The following is a 23,380-nucleotide window of genomic DNA, read 5'->3' as shown; positions in this document are numbered from 1 at the left end:
TTTGAAGCCAATGATTTGAGATGATGCTTGTGTTTTGTAGCTAAAAGTTTGAGATGATGCTTGTGTTTTGTAGCCAAAGGTTTGAGATGATGCTGGTGTTTTGTAGTCAAAGGTTTGAGATGATGCGTGTGTTTTGCAGCCAAAGGTTCAAGATGATGTTTTAGCAAATTTTTTTTAAAAAAAACTAGGGAACTCAATCTTGGGGGAAGTGAAAACTTTAACAAAAACAATTCAAAAAGAATTTACCGAAAAACTTACCTTTAAAAAGGTATGGTATTTTGACTATGGAAAAATAAATAATTTTGTGTAAAAAACTTGATCTATTTTAATAATAGAATTTTAGGAGTGAAATACTTAAAAATACAAAACTTTATTATGAGAACATTAATTGAATTTGCTTTGTCTGTGTGGTCTCCATTTCAAAAATAAAACTATTATTTTAGAAAAAGTACAGCATCTTGTTAAAGGTTATTAGCTAATATTATGATAGTTTGATAAGGCTACTTTGGTTGTCAAACAGGTTCGATAAAATTTAATTCAGATATATAAGATATTCATTAGAATTAAAAAAAGTATATTTGATCAAGGAAGTTTCACTGAGAAGTGATCAATTAGGCAAGAGCTAATCAAATAAAATCTTTAAAACAACATTGTTTTTTAAGAAAGAATAACTTTTTATTCAAATCAACTACCTACTGATGTTGTTGCTACCTCAGTTGCTAATGTTCTACCTAATGCTACCTCAGTAAATTTTTTAAATCTAAACTTGACGAATGAATTTTAAATAATCTAACTATGTTGAATAATAATATTGATGTTGTTGAATAACAATGAATATAATGTAGAATAATAATGTCCAATCGTACTTTGTCAAAAAACTCACATATTTATCGGTTATTAATTAAACATTTTAAAAGGTTAATAAAAGTTTTAAAATAATTATGTTAAAGATCTTAAGTAACTTAAAAGTTTTTTTTACATTCTTCTTTTTTTTAAATTTATGTAAAAATTAATTTGTATTTATTTATTTTTCATTTATTTTTGATCAAATTCTCACATTAAAAAAAAAGTACCTTCCAAAATCCGAAAACAAGCAGGGCAAGTAGTATAATACCAGCAATAGCAGCAAGTGCAATCATCCAAGTTGCAATCTTTTCTTTAGAAACAGGTGCAAAAACTGGTTGGATGTTAGTAAATATCTACACATAGGAAAAGGTTTTTCCAGACAAAATTTTTATAACAAGTTTAACAAACTAACTTATACTCAGTATTTAAAATATTCGAGAAATCTGAGGTGATACTTACCTCAATAGCATTGTTATTATTGTTTGGATCAGCAAGATATGATATGTTGGTACCTACACTAACTTCAGCAGAAGAAACTACAGTTAGAACTTCACCATAATAATCCTAAAAAAAGGTAAAATTTATTGAAAATCCTTAAAAAAAAAATACAAAAAATAACAATTGATACAAGTTTTTTTTAATTATAATAACGTTTTTTTGTATAAAAAAACATTAAAACTTCTTAAGAATAAATTATAAACATCACTAACTTCTTTGAGATAATATTAAACTAATAAAAACTTGATAAAATTATTTAAAATATCTAATATTTAAGAGTTTAAAAAATTAATGTATTATTATTTAAATATATTTAAATAAAAATACAATTATACAAGTTTTTATGGTTAATCAAAAAAAAAAAAATTTATTCATTTCCATTTTACTTTTCAATAATTTGAAATTGAGAAATTCTATATTTATTATTAATTTTTATTTTATGCAAATCAAATTATATTTATTATTATTCGGTATACTTTTACTATATTTACCAATCAAATTAAAAATAATAATAATAATAAAAATAAACCATTGTATTTAAAATCAATAAATCAAAAAATAATTTAAAGTAATTTTATATTTATAATAAAAATTTAAAGCACAACAACAAATAACATTATAAATAATAGTGGTGCTGCAACCCTACTGGATATTTTGAAAACTAGAACCTGCAATCCTATTGGACATTTTGAAAGTTAGATTCTTCCATATACAAAATTAATATACAAAAGATGGTAATAAATAAATATCTATTAAACAATTTTCAAAAATTTTGAAGACCAAAACTTGATGTTTTATATACAACTAAATTCTCAAGCTATCTTTTTGGTTTAACTTTGATATTTGAGGAGTAAAGTCATTTTTATTTATTTTATAATATATATTTTAATTATAATAATATATATTTTTAATTTTTCAATATTTACAATTCCAAATAAAAATCATTATCGATACTATTTAAAATATTTTCTAAAACATTTTAAATTAACTTTAAAATGTTTTAGAAAATTTTATTAGTAAAAAATAACTTTATTAGGAAAGTCTTTATAAATATTTTTTTAGTCTGTAAACATAAATGATAAACAAGTCATTAAATGATAATCATAAGGTGGAAAGTTTAGTTATTTAATAAACATTTAAACATTTTCATTACATTAACCCAAAGTAAAAATTTATTGTTGTTTTGTTGAATGTTAGTTTATTATTTTCTACTTTTTAAACCTTTTGTTACACTTTGAAAGCTTCAAGTTACAAAGTGTAATTACAATGTGTAGAAACTATAGCGATGAGTTGAATACAAATAATTTTGAAGATTACAAACATATGCGAACTAGAAAAAATATCAAAATCATAGAAAATTTTTAGGAAGTTATAAAAAACCTAAAAAGAATTATAGAAATGATATCATCCTCTTCAGTCAAAACAACATTTTACAAAGGTATGCTACTGAACAATCGAGCAAGACATTGCAGTTGATGTTAGATGTCAGAACTGGGTGGAACTCATTGATAATCATGCTCAAACCATTCCTTCAAATAAAAGATCTTATAAATAAAACTTCAATTAAAAAAGGGCAGCAAAAGATTTCAGAAGAGAAAGTACTGCTAGAAACTGCAATGAAGGAGTTAAGTAAAAATTCTGTAACATTTTTGAACGCTGAAGGTGTTTATAAATTAACATTTGAAAGATCTGTTACAAACAAGTTTAAGTAAAAACCTAAATTAAAATATAAAGCAAAAAGAACGAACATTAAAACAAAATCCTTATGAAATTAATAATCTTCTTAGAAACAGGTAACTAGGCAACTAAATATTTTGATTATAATTCATAATCTGCTGTCATTGCTTTAGCAGTACAAATATTTTAAAAGGTTTCATAAATCTAGTGGTAACAGTAATAGTACTAAGCACGATGAGGTTGAGGAATTTGTAAAAGAAATTGCAATATATATTTATATTTATATACATACTATATATATATATATATATATATATATATATATATATATATATATATATATATATATATATATATATATATATATATATATATATATATATATATATATATATATAAAAATCATAAAAAAGCTTACAATAGGCAAAGACGACTTACAATAAGCAAAGATGATTTCCATAACTTGGAATAAATAGTTATAGCTACAGTTTGAGATGCTGCAAATTTTTCAATCGTACATCTTATTGGTAGACATTTAGCAGTTGTACAATTCTAAATGAAAAATTTAAAATTAAAGAGCAAACTCCTTTTTCAATAATATTGCTACTGTGATATACTGACTAAATAATTACTAGTATTGTGCCATCTTTCTTTCTGGTATCTTTTTCTACTGTAACATTTACATTACTGGTAATAGCATCACTCAGATCACGAATTTTACGAGGTTTAAAACTTGCCTATAAAATATATAAAGTACATTGACAAATTATGTACTTAAAATAAATAATATATACAATACTTTACAAATCAACAAACATTTTTATTGCAAAGAAGTTAGCTATCATAAATATTGGTTTAGCATTAAAAATTACTTACTCCTGCATCACTCTTTCCTTGGTCTTCAACAAGAATCGATTTTGCACCCTTTAAAAAACATATACAGAATGTTAAGTATATACACTTTAAGTATATATAAAAATTATATTAAACACAACAAAAACAGTGACTCAACTGTTTCTCTAAAAAAACAGTGACTTTTCATTCCCCATGAATTTTCCTCAACAAACTCATACAAATATTTATAAGTTATTCGAACCTGCAGTTATTTGAAATATTGTTTATTTGAAGTAATTTTTTACTCCTCTTGACAAAAACTTATTATAAGTTTTACTTTGGCTCAAAATACCATTGCATTTCAAAAAATAATTTTATCGAATGTAATCAAAATAAATGTATGTATATATGTAAAAAAAAAGCTTTTGATTTTACAATAGAACTCAACAAACAAATTTTAAAGCTTAAGAGGGTGACTAGATCGGTGGAAAAATGTTATTTTTTGGCAAGTAAAGGTCAAGCACAAAGAAAGTGACAGCAAGTTTGGAGCCTGGTGACTATTGTGTGCATTGCAAGTTTGAAGCATACCCATTTCCCTACAATCATCTCAAGGTATGAATTGAGGGATATTTACAATGCTGTTGAGTTTGGTTTATTTTATCAACAGCCTCCAACAAAAACTTTCATCTAAAAGGTAAACAATGTGCAGGAGGTAAATTGAGTAGAATTCATTTAACAGGCTTAGCAGCAGGAAATGAGATTGGTGAAAAGCTGCTTATGTTTATAATTGGAAAGGTAGAAAAAACCACAATGCTTCAAAGATGTCAAAAGCCTATCTTGTCAGTTCAAGACCCAAAATAAATCCAGGATGGACTCTAAAATCTTTACTGATTATGTAAGAAGTCTTGATGTGAAGTTCAATGCTGAGGGTAGGAAAGTTGTTTTAATCATAGATAACTGCACAGCTCATCCCATTCTTGACAACCTTATAGCAATTGAATTAATATCTTTACCATATCAACCATAGAACCAGGAAGTCATAAAAGCGTTAAAGGCTTTTTATCACACAAGTAGTGAGGCATCAGATCAAATAAATCCATGCTGGTAAAATGCCCCCAAAGATCAATATTCTTGAAGCTATGAGATTCAATATACACACAGATATATATATATATATAAATTTTTAATTTATAATTGCTCTGTTCTTTTAAGAACATTGAGCACTCTATTTTGTAGAATACATTTTAAAATTGTTTACACACACACATATACATATACATATACATATACATATATATATATATATATATATATATATATATATATATATATATATATATATATATATATATATATATAATCAGAATAAAGTTAAAATTCAATGTAAAAATTTATCAAGGAAATAAAAAGTGAATAGTAATGTGTTAGAAAACTCATACTTTGATAACAAGATCTGCTTATTTTTTTAACATCCTCTTTTTAACAACATGAATGAGTACTCTTTCCCACTATTAAATTGGGGATTTTATATCAGTTTTACTCTTAGATAAATTAACTACGACTATGGAGTGTTTAATGTCTTCTCAATGGTAATATGCGGTAGTGGTGTAGTGGTAAGAGCGCTCGCTTTGTAAGCGAGAGGTTCGGAGTTCGACTCCCACCACGTCCCTGGAAGTACCGCGCTCAACTTAGTTTCTCCGCGCAGCGGCCTTGCTCGGCAAGGTTCGTGTTTCGGAGTTAAAGAGTTGAGAGAGGGTTGCACCACGATTAACAACTAAAAAATAAAAACACAAAAAAATGAGTAGCCTCCTCGACTGTAGTGGCCCCCCTCGGGCCTTGGGGAGGTGAATAATCTAAAAAAAAAAAAAAAAAAAAAAAAAAAAAAATATAAAAATTTTCCAATAAAATACATTGGTTTAGAATGATGTCAGGTTTTTTATTTGACTTTTTAATGTTGTTTGATGTTTGATACTGTTTTTTTGTTTTTTTTGTTTTGTTTATTATTGTTGTCTCTTTTATTTTCATGGCTGAAAAAAAGATTTTAAGAAACTACACAAAGAGTTTCACAAATGTTGGTTCAATTTATTAATACTTTTTTGAGTTCCAAGCTCAAAATAGTATTAATAAATTGAACCAATATCAAAAAAAATATTAATAAATTGAGCTACATTTTGAAAGTTAATATTAGTGATAAAGTTATAACTAATACATTTAAACTATAATAATATAGTAATACTAGTAATAAAGTTCGCACTAGTGTAGTTTATTTACTTATTTTTTGAATTTTTTTTCCAATTTAAAGTTTGCTATAATATTAAAATAATTCTGAATAATGTGCAAAATTTATATATATATATGTATATATATATATATATATATATATATATATATATATATATATATATATATATATATATATATATATATGTATATAAATTTTTAATTTATAATTGCTCTGTTCTTTTAAGAACATTGAGCACTCTATTTTATAGAATACATTTTAAAATTGTTTACATATATATATATATATATATATATATATATATATATATATTTATATATATATATATATATATATATATACACATATATATATATATATATATATATATATATATATATATATATATATATATATATATATATATAAATATTATGCAAACAAATACAATTAATTTTTTTGTTAAAAGTATCCACTTAAAAATGTCAAGTAAAAAAATATATTACCAGTAGATAAAGAAGATTCAAGGAAGGTGTAATGCATTGAACAGTAGTAGTTGACTAAAAAGACCAAATGTTAGAAACTAGTTATACAAGCAAAAAAAAAAGACTAGAAACTAGTTATACAAGCAAAAAAAAAAAAAGACTAGAAACTAGTTATACAAGCAAAAAAAAAAAAAAGTAACTAAGAGAAATTATTTTTATGTTTTTATAACTTTTTAAAAATAACTTTAAAAAAAAAATGGCTTTTTCAAAAAAAAATTTCAACTTTCACACCGGTTTGACGTCTGTAAGATACAAAAGATGTTTTCCTGATTTAAGTTCAGTGGGCCAAAAAATTGTTACATTAACATTTGGAACAGTGTCAGGTCCATTATTATGAATCTAAAATTAAAAAGCAAACAAAAAATTAAAAAACTGATTTAAAACAGTATTAAACATAGACATTTTGTTAATTAGAAGTATCAAACAATATTCATAATATCGCCATCATCATAGTTAATCAAGTAAAATAGTCATGATGAGCACTTACAACATATTTATGTTCAACGGAATCACCAATATCATTCACACTTTTCATTGCACTTTCTCCCAAAATCTTCCCTCCATATGTAACTTGTTGAGTTGATATCCCACTATGCATTACAGATTGGTAGAATTAAATACAATTTTATTACATTTTCTTTTAAAATCATTTTAAAATAATCTATTTTATGCATCATTTCTTAAAAATATTAGATAGTTTATAACAAAAACATTTACAAGCATAATTGAACTTTCTACACTACACCCCCTATTATTGCCTAGTAATGAAAACATCAAGCAACCAGTACTAATGAAAAGTAATTATTAATAACAAAAACTAAAAAAAGAAAAGAAAATAAAGTACATACTTTAACTGAGGATTATGTATAAAGGACTGTATAATATACCATATATTCAACTTACCCCATAATTTCAACATCTGCTTCCACCTTCACATCAATCTGAATGTTAATTGAATTGTCACCAAGTGTTGCATTTTTTTCAAGATTTGCACTAAAAATATAAAAATACAGAAAATAAAAATATTGTTATAAATAATAATCTTGCATATATAATTAATACATATTTAAAATTTAAAAAAATCTCCATATTTCTATAAAAATAGATTTGAAAAAGATTGTCTAGTTTTACAAAATAACTTTAAACCATTTTATAAACTACACATTAAGTTTGATTTCATTACGGAATGTTGAAAAACATGATTTAACTGGAAAATATGATTTTGCATTTAAACATCCATATTCATACAATAATAGCAATACATGCAATTTGATTATATAACAATTGCTATTATTATATAATATAGCTATACTTCTATTTTTATAATTAAAAATAGAAGTAGAGTGATTGCTTCATAAGAAAGAATCCTTTGCTTGATCCCCTAGTAGAACTGCATTGAACTTGTTTCTCTCAGCAGAGGCCTTTTTCATAAAGATTTCTGTTGTGAAGCTATAATGTTGAGAGCTGTAACAACAGTTAAAAAAAATAATAAGAATACAAAAATAAAAATAGACTCCTGGACTGCAGTAACTGTCTCAAGCTTGCAGATATATATAAAAAAAAGTAATCACTGTAAAAAAAAACAACTATTAGTTGCATAACATATAATATAATACTTATTTAAATAGGGTGACTAAAAACAACATTAAAAAAAAAAAAATCTGCTGGTGCCACTTCATGTGTTCAATATAATGAAATAACACTGTATTAAAAAACTTTTTCAATTAAAAATATTTTTAGGGGTCCCCCAAGACTCTTGAACATTTAACAAGCCTTAAATATTAATTAAATTTATAAAAACATGTCAAAAATAATAAACATTAAAAAAAAAACTTTTTTCAATTTTATTGCATAAAAAAACTTACATTTTTTAAAATAAAATTGAAAACAGTGCATTTTTACAAGATTTTTTCCAAAACTTTTTTTTTATGTTTTGAATCATTGTTTTTTTTTTTTATTAAGTATTATTTTATTATATAGAACACATTAAAGGCCTGTTCTGTATTTTTAAATTTTTTTTGTTTTAAAAACCACCCTAATTTATATTGATAAAATCATCTCCCAAAGACAAGGACTATCTGCAAGCCGATCTAGATGAAGCTGTTAAATGGTCTCAAAATAGTTATATGCCATAAAAACCTAATAAATTTAAGGTGATTTTGGTCATCGTAAAATAAAATCAACTCAAGACTATTCAATGATTGACACGCTTGGATCAGGTTGAACATTCAAGATCACTAAAATTGAAAAAAACCTTGGGGTCATGATATCAGATAGTATAAAAAAAGCCTTTTGTAGTCAAGATCTAAATCTTTATCGAACACATCTGAAATTTGCTGTACAGGCCTGGTCCTCTCGTCTCAAGTAAACTCTCAAGAAAAGCTTTGAGTCACTGAAAAAATTAGGTCTATGAAGCACTCGACTTAAAGAATGGCTGAAGCATTCTTCTGCTGAAATTGTCATGATATTACAACTCTAGAACTGCAGAGGATTAGAGGAGACCTTATTGAACAGTATAAAATAAAAAAATGATTATGATCTAATAAAACTTTTTGTGCTTCAGACTCTCTTAAAACTTTAAACATTAAAACATTAAAAACCAACCATCAACCCGTCAAACAGAACCTAGACAAAATACCACATTAAAAACCAACCCGTCAAACAGACCTAGACAAAATACCACATTAAAAACCAACCATCAACCCGTCAAACAGAAACCTAGTTATTGTGAAGAGAGGAATCATACTCTTCTGCAAAATGCAATTGATGCAATAAAAGTTAACAAGTTCAAAAACTTTTAAATATATTTCAACTCATGCCTCGTGGCAACACAAAACTGTCATAAAAGGAAACTCTTGTAACTTCTCTTCACCAAATAATGTAATTTTTATTTGATAATGAAATTATTTGAAAGAAAAAAAAAATGCAGTAGTGGTGTAGTGGTAGAGCGCTTGCTTCATAAGCGAGAGTTCTGAGTTTGATCCCCACCACGCCCCTGGTAGTACTGCGCTCAACTTGTTTCTCTGCGCAGCGGCCTTGCTCGTCAAGTTTCGTGTTTCGGAGGTATAGAGTTGAGAGAGGGTTCTAACCACAATTAAGTAGCCTCCTCGTCTGTAGTAGCCTTCTGGGCCTTGGGGAGGTGAATTAAAAAAAAAAACAAAAAAAAACTCAAATTAATTTAATTAAAAAAAAAAAAAACTCAAATTAATTTAATAAAACTATTATTTTATTATTTATATAACTTTTAAACAAAAAACAATTCAAGTAAATAACTCCAAATTTTTTTGATAAGCATTTTTGATTTATAAAAAAAGAAGTAAAAGTAGTTTTGAAACATTTTTCTTTTTTTTTCAAATTTTAAAAAAATACTTTTTCTATCAAAAGATTTTCATTTTAAAAACTTTGTTCAAAATAACAAAGTTAATTTAAAAAAAAAAAAGGGAATTTTAAAAGATTTCAGTAATTGCTTCATAAAGCTAAACCTTTGGAAACTGCAATAATAAAATCACTCTGGTGTTTTTGAATTTCTAGTGTAATAATACTAGATTTCTTTTTTAAATTTTTTTTTAAGTTGTGACCCTTCCAAATTATAATTCTCCGAAAATTTTACTTTGTAATTATTCCCCCTTCCAAATAGTAAACTTATTTAAAAAAAACTGATAAAAGAAAAATTCATCTGGCATTTAATATGTGTAACTTATTATATTATATAACGTATAAATTAAATTGTATTTTTTAATAAAACTATTATATGCATACCTATTAATGCTCATCTGAACATTATTCTCACTTGACGGAGCAAAGCTGTTCATGTTTAATACTACTCCAACAACTAGCTGAAAAAAGCAATTTTTCTATGCACAACTTACATTTATTAACAGAATAAAAAATTTTTATAAAAATTTTTAGCATAAAATTTTATATGTTTGCTTACCTATTTGAAGTATGCAAATGTTAACATAAACTTACCTTTGCCTGTTTACCAAGCTTATTTGTGACTTCACAAATGTTGTTTTGACAATACTTTATTACCTAAATATAAAATATAAAAAATACTTTTAGGTTTTTGTTGTACTTTCAAAAATAATAAATCCATAACTTCTGTATTCATGTAAATTCATATAACTTGAACTCAAAACTAATAAACTGAATACTTAAAGACTCATGTTAACAGGTGAAAACTAAAAATCCGGAGCTTTAATATACATTTAACCATGTTTTATAATTTTATAATCTACCTATTATGTTGCAAACTTTCTACAACATGCTACAGTTTATATTTTTTCAGAAATTAACATCTCTAAAAGCTCGAATAATCAAAAGGTACTCCAAAAACAAGTGTACACTTTTTTGAATTTCCATCCAAAAGAGAACAAAACGTTTATTGTCAATCACTTTTACAAGGAAAAGGTCCCAAAACCGACTGCGTAGAAGATACTGCAACCAAATGAGAATAGTATAAGACCAGAACAAAAGGTTGGAGGTGGTCCAAATGCAAAAAAAAAAAAAAATTCACTTTTTTGGAGAAAAAAAAAAGTAATCATTGATGACAAGATATTTTCTTTTAGGCAACACCAAGTACACAAGCAAAGCAGAATATTATACTTCTGATTCCGATGCAAATTTAAAACTGATATCAAAAAATTAGGGTTTGCAGATAATTGGCATGTTGAAAATCTCTATTTACTAAAAAAATTAAATCAACTATTGTAGAAAAAATATCAACCAAATTCTCGTTCACAGGCTTGGGTAGAGAACTTTGACAAGAGTTGTTTGCCCAAATGGACAGATAAATAATTTTAATTTTGTAAAGCACAAGATGATTAGATGAATTTAAATAAAAACTTTTGTTTATAGATTTTATTATAGATAAGTATTTAAACATGCATTGATATTTAGAGCCTATCATATCTAGTAACTGTGGCATTGTTTAGCATTTGTAGCATAGCAGTGTAACTTTTATCAGTCTTTTGCAGTGCTGTGGCAAAACTATTTGATCTTCTTGTAGCACTTTAATAGCAAGAGGAGAAAATTGAAGACTGATGGAAAGATTTGATTTTGATAATTGTGTGATAAACTTGTTTCAGCTGAGAAAATGTTTATGGTTAAACAACATATAAAAAGTGAAAAACATATTGATATTTAAATAAAAAATGATTATAAACCTGTGGCAATTTTACACAGAAACTAATTTGGGAGAAAAGCAGTTCTGTAAAATACTCACAAATCGCTCATAACTTTTGTTGCTTGTGACTTTTGTGGCACTTTTGTAGCCACTGATATACTGTTATATAAAACTGGTAACAAAAATATTTTTTTTTTTTATTCACCTCCCCAAGACAAAGAAACAAATGTTAAGTGTAGAGCAACAAGTTTTGATATGATTGGGATTGAACTAGGAGCTTTTTCGATTACATATATATAAAATAATTCATGAAGCATAAAACAAAATTTAAAACAATATAAAATACAAAAAAAAAATAAAAAAACACTAGCATTAGTGATGATGATACTGTCAAGTGAAATATCTTTAGGAAATCTAAATCTAATTTCAACATCAAAAGCTGGATCTTGTCCTTTGTTTTCAACAGTTACATTGATGACAAGAGTTTTTCTTCCCAATCGATATGTTCTAAATTAAAAAACACATCAAATGTTATTACATGTTACAAAAAAAATTTAAAGAAAAAAAAAGTCAACATGAAAATAACTATTTTTACAATGTTTTACAATCAACTTATAAATGTTTAATTAACTTAAATAATAAGCTTTAATAGTATATAAATACCAAAATAGTTAAAAAAAAATCTTATGAAATTACTGAAGTTTTTGAGCAGAGAGAGACAAATCTGGAATGCAATCAGAACATTCTCGTTGGAAAGCAAGCTAAAAATAAGTAAAAACAGGTTTTACATCCACACAATCATATTTTCCAGTGTCAATGTATATTAAAGTATCATAAATCTAAACTAACTGGGATATACATACTAATACACACACAAGTGTGTGTAAGTAATTTTATAGTTTAAGTATATAGCTTTTATATTTTTTTTAGATATGTTTCAACTACATAGACATCCTCAGTTAAAATTTATTCAAAAGTTAAAAATATTTGATTAAACTCTTAAAATAAATCATTAGATTTCTTATGATATCAAAAATATTTTAAAAATCCTTAAATGTTATTTGTACTCATATTAATATAGAACCTTTTTATATTAATATGAGTACAAATTTTACTAATATTTCAGCACATACTTCACTAAAGCCAACATATTATATACCAATCAAAAGGTTTTCGAGTTTACAATTATGTTTTGAACAAATAATGATTATCTAATTAACATTTTAAAATTGGTATACAAACCAACGATTTTTGATAAGTTCAAAAATTTGCGGACAAAGCATTTTTCTTTTTAAATAGTACAAACTTTTCAACAATATTTGATTACAAATTTAAATAAAAGCAAAATCACATTAGTATTTTGTAGGATATCTTTTACAATCAAAATTGGCTTAGCATCTATAAGGCATAGAGTCAACTAAATGAATGCAAATGCCAATGGGATTTAAGTCACATATTTCTTTGATTTTATTAAATAAATCAGCATGATTTGTAGACTTGACTTCTTTTATTTGACAGTAAACATGTTCCCATAGATGTTCAATTGGATTTAAGTCACGTGATTGTAATGGCCTCTTCAAAACATTAACTTTATTCTTTTTGAAAAACTCTAAAACCAATTTGGTTGCATGTTTGGGATCGTTATCCTGTTCATACATCTATCCTCGAGGCATTTCATCCTTTGCACCAGGCAACATAATAGTCTTACATATATCTTTGTACTTTTCTTGATTTATAGTCTCAGTAATTATCCCCAAAGCATTAAAATACCTTCTCCATGTTTTACAGTAGGCAGTTGGTGTTTAGAATTGCATCTTGTACCTACTGGACGTTGAACATACCTGATTCCATCTGATCTGAGCTGTATAAACTTGTTTTCGTCACTAAAAAGAATTTTTGACAATTGTTGACTACTCCAATTTAGGAGGTCTGATGCAAATTCCCTTTGGGTGTTACAGTCTTTAAAGGAAACTAACGGCTTTTTAGCTGGGTGTCTTCCAAATAAATTAGCATGCATAAACAAGGTTTTATAGTAGAAATACTACAATTCATTCCACATAAACATCTCATTTGTAAGTTTATATCAACAGCAGTCAAACGGGGATTTTTTTTGCTTAGTTTCACAAGCTTTTTATCCTGATAACACGTTGTTTAGTGTGGCTTTCCTGATTGATTTTTATTCATTCTAGATCTAGTAAGTTCATATCTCTTCAAAATTTTTCTTACAGAAACTTACCAACTCCATAAAGCTGTGCTGTTTTACGAAACTAATTCATTCCCCTTATTTAATAAGTTATCACTGTTGTAATAAATTATGGCTTACTTTTTATAAAGACATAGGTTGCATCGTTTTATCATTGGTTTGTAAGATCTACAACATTTTACAACTTTCAATTTAATTACTGGGTTTACTCCACTTTCTTTTAACCTCAATACTTCATTAGACAATTCAGTATTGTTTTTACATTTATAAAAACCATCATGTAATGAAAAACATAACCATCATGTAATAAAATTGAAACAAATGAAATGATTTACTCAATCATATTAAATCTTTAAATTTTCATAAAATAAAAGCGCTTTTCTGTACAAACTAACTAATGATGTCAAAAGAACATGTAATGTAAGAATAAGCCACTGATATATATATATATATATATATATATATATATATATATATATATATACACATATATACGTATAAACATTACATATGTGCATATAAATATCATAAACACAGTATTTTCTTTGTATTTAACCTTTTTTTAATCGTGATCAAAAACTTTTGACTGATATATATGTATATAAATATATATGTATATATATATATATATATATATATATTAGGGTGTCCCAAAAAACAACATTTTTGAAAAATATATGCAGAGACCCCCTTAATGTGAAATCTATGTTATTTTTGAAATTTTTATATAATTTTGCTTCATTTGAGTACCAGGTTGACATATTTTTGAAAAATTTTTTTTTTTGAAAATATTAGGGACCCATTAAATATTCGAGGGTCTTGTGGGACCCCTTAAAATACTTTTTATTCAAAAAAATTTTAAATCCAGTGCTTTTGTATTAGATAGAACACATTAAGATGGTCTCTGCATATATTTTTCAAAAATGTTGTTTTTTGGAACACCCTAACATATATATATATATATATATATATATATATATATATATATATATATATATATATATATATATATATATATATATAGATATGTATATATAGATATATAGATATATATATATACACTTATATATAGACACACATATATACATATAACTATTTAAAAGTGTGTGTATATATATATATATATATACATATATATATATATATATATATATATATATATACATATATATATATATACATATATATATATACATATATATATACATATATATATATATATATATATATATATATATATATATATATATATATATATATATATATATATATATATATACAGTATTTATATATATATATATATATATACAGTATATATATATATATATATATATATTATATATATATATATATATATATATATATATATATATATATATATATATATATATATATATATATATATATATATATATATACAGTATTGAACAAAACATTTGCAACCAACATCAAACAATGCTAAAAAGTGTTCCTAATTTTACATGTCTTAAAAATGAAACGAACTATACTACCACAGCAAACAGTTCAGGAGTCTGGAGTCATAGCAGGCCATGACATGAGCAATCACCTGACAGGTGACAGCACACAGGCAGAATTTTGTTGACAAGTGCCATTTTGCAGCGGACAAAACAAGTGCAACTTTTTTGGTTTGTTTCATTTTCTTAAGTCTTATCTGTGTCAACGTCACGGAAGTTTTTTAATAATTAAAGGAAGTATCCAGAAGTTTCCAGAAAAAGCATCTGGAAACATCCAATAGCATCCAGAAGTATCCAGAAGTATCCAGAAGCATCTAGAAGCTTCCAGAAGCATCGAAAAAAAGCATCTAGAATCTTTTAGAACAGGTTCACACAGGTTCATTTTACTATATGAGACATGTAAATCGACATGTAATTCAGTCAGTATATGGAAGTCAATCAGTCAGTATTATCTAGACAGTTTATCGAAGTGAGTTTTATCAAAGTGTTTTATCGAAGAACATCAGTACAAGAAGTGAAATACAACAAGTGTTTCTTTACATCAATACAGTCCACATCCAACCAAGATGTTGTGTTCCACAGAGCATTATTGTATCATCACAAGGTAAATGTAACATGGTAAGCCTTGAGAAGCGTGATTATTTATTTTTATTACTTCAAGTGCAAAAATGGCTCCCGACAGTCTTGGATTGGAACTAAGAAATAAAATTATTGGCGATTACGTAAGTGGAATGTCACAAAAAAGTATTTGTGATAAATATCGCGTGAAAAAATTGACCGTATCAAGACTACGTTCCAAATATCGTTCTACGGGGAAGTTGGCAGCAGATAACAAAGGTGGAAGACCGTGTTCCACCACTTCTAGAGAGGATTCTATGATTGTCAGATCCGTCAAGAAGGATCCCTGGATATCATCAGTAGAGATACAAAAGCAATTAGAGCTGCCTTTATCAGACCGAACAATCAGACGACGTGCTGTTGAAGTTGGATTGTTTTCTCGACACCCTGGAAAGAAACTGCTGATTTCACTAAAAAACCAGAAGAAAAGACTCCTGTTTGCTACATCTCATATTGACTGGAATGGGCAGAAATGGCGAACTGTCCTGTTCAGTGATGAATCGAAGTTCAACATCATTGGGAGCAATGGCATTTGCCGTGCACGTCGACCGGCCGGAAAACGCCTTGATTTACGTTACTGCCATAAGACCGTAAAGCATGGTGGAGGCAATGTAATGGTCTGGGGGTGTTTTTCTGCTAACAGTCTAGGTCCAATTCATTGAAACGATAGAATAATGGACCGTTTCATGTATAAAAATCCTGAAAGATGTTATGTTACCTCATGCTGAATGGAATATGTCAATAAAATGGGTTTTTCAGCAAGACATTGATCCAAAATACATTGCAAAAGTAGTCAAGCAGTGATTTCAAGACAACCACCTATCGGTGATGGATTGGCCGCCGCAATCTCAACCCTATCGAGAACCTGTGGGAGATTGTCAACTGCAGAATTAATCGTGAAGGTGTTCGTAATAAGGATCCACTGTTTGTACAAATCCAAAAGGCCTGGGCATTGATATTGATAGCGTAATACAGCTTGGTCAACATTTTGTCGAGTTGCACTTGTTTTGTCCAGAAGGAAATCAACTTTTTTTAATACTTTTGATTAATTTATTAATTTTTGTGTACAAATAATGAACTTTGTGATGAATAAAACTTGAAGAACATTGTCTCTAAACAGTTACATAGTTATTTCGCTAAATTGAAAAAATGCAGCACTTTTATATAAAGAAACCAAATTAGCATTATTTGGTTGCACTCGTTTTGTCCAATACTGTATATATATATATATATGTATATATATATATATATATATATATATATATATATATATATATATATATATATATATATATATATATATATATATATATGTATATATATATATATATATATATATATATGTATATATATATATATATATATATATATATATATATATACAGTATATATATATATATATATATATATATATATATATATATATATATATATATATATATATATATACAGTGTATATATATATACATACATACATACATACATACATACATGCATACATACATACACACACATATATATGCATATATATATACACATTCAAATGTTTATATGTATATATGTGGGTATGTATTTATTTATATATATATATATATATATATATATATATATATATATATATATATATATATATATATATATATATATATATATATATATATATATATATATATATACATATATATATATATATATATATATAAATTAGTAAAAAACACTTATCTAACTATTATCTTCTAAGTAAAAAGAAGCCAAGCTAAACAACAATATTCAAAAAACAAATTACTTTTTTTAAGAAAAAGTTTCTGATATTGAAATATTACTAAGAAAATATTAAATAGTACTAGAGGCCTTTCAGTATTTATCATCAGTAGTACTATTGCAAATGTTATTATCACGATTTTGGTATATGTAAAAAGTTGTATAATAGAAATATTTATTTGCAGTTTTGTAACTATGAGTTAACATCGTTATATTATTATTACCTTGTTTTCATTTTTTAGTTCAAGAAAAACAAAAAGTTAAAAGAATGGCTCCAGTCATTCTTTCAACTTTTTGTCATGTATATATTTGCAAGAAAACACACAAAAGTTTTTTTGTGTGTTTTCTTGCAATTATATACATGACTGTTGAATCTATCTGTTGAACTGCAGTTTTGCAACTCGAATTATGTCCATCTGTGCGGTTTCTTAAATTATTTGTTTTTTCAGTATAAGTAGATACTCCATTACATGATAAGCATTTTAGATATTTTAGACAATTTTGCTATTACTCAAACTTCTTTTAAATGTAACTAGCAGAATTTTTTTTGCATTTGAATAGTCCCATTTTCTTGACAGATGACGTAGAGTGAAATTTTGAGCATGTTATTTGTCTCGAAAAGTTTGGTGGTTGTTTATAGGCAATTACTGGTCGAATATTTGAAATTTTTTTTTAATTTTAAATATATATATATATATATATATATATATATATATATATATATATATATATATACATACACATATAGATATATACATTTTTTTTACAGACATTTTGAAAAAAAAAAAAGTTTTTTAAGGCTAATTTTGTTTTTTTCGTGAAAAAATGCCAATATTAGCAATATTTCTGCTAAATTTCTCTGGGACGGGGGTGGGAGGAAGGGGGAGTACCGCTACCCAAATTTTTATCCTAGAATAGCCCCTGTGTATATATATATATATATGTATATATATATATATATATATATATATATATATATATATATATATATATATATATATATATATACACACACACATATATATATATACATATATAAATACATACATATATATACACACACGCACATCACTATGTTTATGTGTGTGTTAGATTTTCTCCGCGCAGCAACCTTGTTCGTCGAGGTTGGTGTTTCGGAGTTATAGAGTTGAGAGAGGGTTATAACCACTATTAAGTAGCCTCCTCATCTGTAGTGGCCTTCTTGGCCTTGAGGAGGTTAATAAAAAAAAAAAAAAAAAAAAAAAAAAGATTTAAAAAAGAACTACTTACCTTTATTTTTTTAATATTCACATTGACATTTTTCCCATCTAAGAAACTTTCATCAAGTCGAGGGTACTTGTCTAAACTTACAACATCTTTATTGCTTGCATCAGGCTTAGGAAACTCATTTTCTCCATAAGGAATAGAGTACATCACTTCAAAGGTAATATCAGGATAAATTTGAATTACACCATCCTGTAGAAATGAAAAAAAATGTATTTATAAATAATCTAAAACAAATGTAGATGCAGAATAAAATATATAATAAACTGCAATAAAAATAGAATGTGGCAGTAGTTTAGCTGCATAATATCAGAGTATTAACTGTGCCATGTGGCGCATGGACAATTTTCCTAATAGTGTTTTTAATGTGTTTTGTCAAGCCAGATAAAGGGCATTTGTTACAACTTTGGGTTGATTAGTTTGAAGCAATAGTATAGTTTATTGCCTTAAGTGCCATGCACTATCTATAATTGATTAATGTTTTCTACTAAATTAAAACATGAATAAAGTACTTAAATATAAAATACCTAAAAATATTGAATTAAACCATCATTAAAAAAAAATTGCTTTAATCAATCATTTTCAAATATATATAGTGATAAATATATTTCAAAGAGGAAATAGACTTTAGGTGCATGTGACTGTGACAGAGACTCCACATGTGACTGTGACAGAGACTGCACATGTTTGGCCTGAACATATACTTACACATCAGTTCATATGCTTGTTGTGAAAGGTTTGATTCCTCTGAATATTCTTTCATGTGCTTTTGTTTAAGATTTTTTCACTCAGGTACTTTTTTTTGTTCTTTATCATTCTCCTTCTACCCAAAACTGTCCTCTTTTCAACGTTGTTTCTAATTATATTGACCAACCCATTTCAATAATGTTGTTATTGGTAATTTTAATGCTAATCACACTGAATAACTTAGGTCTACCACTGACCTTACTGGTTCTAAAGTTCAAAACTTTTGTTTTTCTCAAGCTCCTACTACAATAGCTAACTATGTGACTCGTTTTCCAGACAATCAAAATCACTTACCTTTGTTCCTAAATTAGTGTTTTGTCTTTGTTCTCTTACATGTGGTTCAGATCATTATATAGCCTCACTAAAAACATTATAATATCAGACTTCTTCTTCATCAAATTTCACTTTTTATTACCACCTTTAAGGTGGATTCCTTTTGTAATTTTCTTTGTGACGGTAATGCGGTAGTGGTGTAGTGGTAGAGCGCTTGCTTCATAAGCAAGAGGTTCCGAGTTTGATCCCCACCATGTCCCTGGTGGGGATCGAACCTAGTGGCCTTCTTGGCTTTGGGGAGGTGAATTAACAAAAAAAAAAACAAAAGAAAAAACACTTGAGGTGATGCTATTTATCTTTCTGATAGAAATTGCACTTCAAAATTTTCTGGATTTAGCATTTTTCACATAAACTCATCTTTATTTTGTGGTCCTAACATCGCACTTCTTTAACTGTCCAATCAGTTTTACTACTATTAGTAAAATCTCTAAATCTTTAATTGACAAACTTTTAATATCACATCTTGAGTCTAACAACTAGTATTATGACGCATCAAAAAGCTTTCAATAAAGTCTGCATGCTGTTTTTACTTACTTCATATGGTGTATCTGGAGAGGTCTTAAAATAATTAAATCATCTGATTTGTCTTCCAGCAAAGCAGCATTTACTTGCTGTTCCTTCATACTTAAAAAACCTTTATTTCCCTAGTTTATTTCTTCAAACACCAGCTTCTTGCTCATTAACTATTTTCTTTGTTTCTATTATTTCCCAACTTAATTAGTGGTTTTACAGTTAGGAGTAAACTTGTTTGAAAAAAAAGTGATTCCTTTTTATTTTACAGTATCAAGGCATCAACTAAAAGTTTGTATGAAATGAATGAAACAGGCTTGCATGTGTAACAAAAAGCATTAAATGTGATTGTGAAAATTTGCCATATAACAAACCCAATTTATATTTTATTAACTTATTGCAAAATGGTAAACAAAACTAAAATAATCAATGTATAAAAACAGGAACAATTTGTTTGCAAGTTTTAAGTAAATATACTGCAGATCATGAAAACAAAACTCAACTTGATAACTAAAAAAATAATTTTCTAACAGAATATTATTTAATCCAAAGCATTTGCAGCAAATGCTTGAGATAAAGCTAGAAAAAAGTATATGTTTTTTTAACTTGTTTTAGATTTTCGAAGAAGATTTGCAAAATAAACAATGAAATATTTTTCAAGTATTTTTAATTACAAATAAACTTGAAAATTAGGCATTTAGCTAAACAAATATAATTATATGTAAAATATAATAAATATAAAATCATTAATCTTTTATGCTAAAAAAATTAAAATGTATGAATAAATCTTTTATGATCAAAAAATAATCAAAAAAAATATTTTTACCTTGTTAGAAACAAAATAAAGATTAAGCACAATGCATTTTGGGTCTTTAGATGTCAGTCTTGTTTCAGAAATTTTATTTTTTCCATTTTTAAAAAAATTGATCCTTGGTCTTTGTATTGCATCAGCAATAATTGTGTATCTAATAGCTTTAATAAAAAAGTAAATAAAAAATATATACATTTAACAAAAATTCTTTATAAAACCAAAAAAAAACAAAAAAACAAAAATCTTAAATGAATAATCTAAATGCCAACCTAAATCATAGTTTTTTGCCAAAAGAAAAAAACAAAAACAAAGAATAAATAAAAAAAAAGCTTATTACTGGTCAACCCAAACCCTCAGTCTAAATCCCTCAAACCCAGCAGCAACTCTCTTGCTTATTCAGTTGATGCCTGTAGTGAAGCTCCCCAGACCTTTATTTCAGATGATGTCAGATTACTGATCTAAATGTGCTTTTGTATGTGTATATATTTTTTTGTGTTTGGGTGTATGTATATATTATTTTTAATACAGAAAAAAATTTTTACAAATTTTTTTTTTTTATGTTAAAGAAAAATGCAGTAAAATGCACCCAAACTTATTTTTGATATTAAAAAGATTAATTAGTCTATGTAATTTATTCAATGATTCATAATTGCCACAAAGTACTGCTTGTTACATTTTAGTGACAAGCGACATGCTGCTTGTCAAAATTTAAAAAAATATGGTTATGACCTGCCCTAATATATATATATATATATATATATATATATATATATATATATATATATATATATATATATATATATATATATATATATATATATATATATATATATATATATATATATAATCAAGTAATTGATAAATAAATTATGGATTAAGTTATGCTCCTATCTACAAAAATTTTTTCAAACAAAAAAGATTTTAAAAATATTTAAAACTACTTAAAGAAAAACCACTTACGTATGGTGTCTGTGTTTTTGTATATACTCGCATTTCTTTCTGTAAAATTGTAACAGAATGTCATATTGAAGCTAAATAAGAAAATATAACTATAAAAAAATTCAAACATAAAAAAAAAAAGGTTAAATATTTAACAAAAGTTTTTTCTAGATATTGATGTAAGCCAAAACACCCATCAATATGTTCTTTTTTAAAAAGATATTTATTCTGTATTCGATTTATATTTCTATATATATTTAACCAACAATATATATGATATATTGGTGACTACAGAGCAAGTTTTTATCTTTTTATTTTATTTTACTATTTTAATGTATTTGTAGCTTTAACAAAACATCTTTTTACTATTTTAATATGTGTGTGTGTCTATATATATATATATATATATATATATATATATATATATATATATATATATATATATATATATATATATATATATATATATATATATATATATATATATATATATATAAAATATATATATATATATATATATATATACATCTGTGTGTGTGAGCATTTGAAAATTTTAATAAAAAAAGAACCTTAAGGCTCTTGGTTGAGTTTAGTGTGTTTCCAGTGTGTTCTTTCATTTACTAAAATAAAAAAATACACTGGACTGCAACTAGATATGTCTTGCAATTCTGGTGATTTTTTTCTGAAGAAATAACTTTTACCATAAAAAATCTATGCACTACCATGTTACTTGTACATTTTTAAATAAGTATAATATTTCCGTATGGCTCCTTGTTAATGTAATGTTAAAGTCAACAAGTTTCAAGAGTTATGTTAAAATGCTACTCATAATGTTATTACAATTATCCATGGGCACAAATCAACCACACTCTGCACGGAGTCTTTTACCACTCAGCTGAATTAATCATTCTTAATGATGTTACGGCCTAGATAATTTATATATGGAAGTCCTAGAAGCAAAGAACAAAGATATA

The 23,380-nt window shown here is 26.0% G+C and overlaps 1 protein-coding gene across 1 annotated transcript in view; it reads right to left on the bottom strand.

Annotated features, from left to right (window-relative positions):
* LOC101237856 (integrin alpha-7) overlaps positions 1–23,380 on the bottom strand; it is an 81,715-nt gene that overhangs the window by 1,271 nt on the left and 57,064 nt on the right. Inside the window, exons 19-34 of the mRNA XM_065811021.1 lie at positions 22,428–22,498; positions 21,483–21,628; positions 19,073–19,258; positions 12,443–12,507; positions 12,118–12,253; positions 10,591–10,653; positions 10,381–10,457; positions 7,525–7,614; positions 7,109–7,211; positions 6,853–6,960; positions 6,583–6,636; positions 3,898–3,945; positions 3,654–3,758; positions 3,460–3,573; positions 1,306–1,410; positions 1,074–1,199 (exon numbers count right to left, since the gene is read on the bottom strand). Of these exons, the coding sequence (XP_065667093.1) occupies positions 1,074–1,199; positions 1,306–1,410; positions 3,460–3,573; positions 3,654–3,758; positions 3,898–3,945; positions 6,583–6,636; positions 6,853–6,960; positions 7,109–7,211; positions 7,525–7,614; positions 10,381–10,457; positions 10,591–10,653; positions 12,118–12,253; positions 12,443–12,507; positions 19,073–19,258; positions 21,483–21,628; positions 22,428–22,498 (1,597 nt within the window). The remainder of the gene's footprint in view (positions 1–1,073; positions 1,200–1,305; positions 1,411–3,459; positions 3,574–3,653; positions 3,759–3,897; positions 3,946–6,582; positions 6,637–6,852; positions 6,961–7,108; positions 7,212–7,524; positions 7,615–10,380; positions 10,458–10,590; positions 10,654–12,117; positions 12,254–12,442; positions 12,508–19,072; positions 19,259–21,482; positions 21,629–22,427; positions 22,499–23,380) is intronic.

This window comes from Hydra vulgaris, chromosome 11 (assembly GCF_038396675.1).
Source record: "Hydra vulgaris chromosome 11, alternate assembly HydraT2T_AEP".
Lineage (NCBI taxonomy): Eukaryota > Metazoa > Cnidaria > Hydrozoa > Anthoathecata > Hydridae > Hydra > Hydra vulgaris.
Note: the sequence above shows the minus strand (reverse complement) of the source record. Positions and strands in the feature narration are given on the sequence as shown.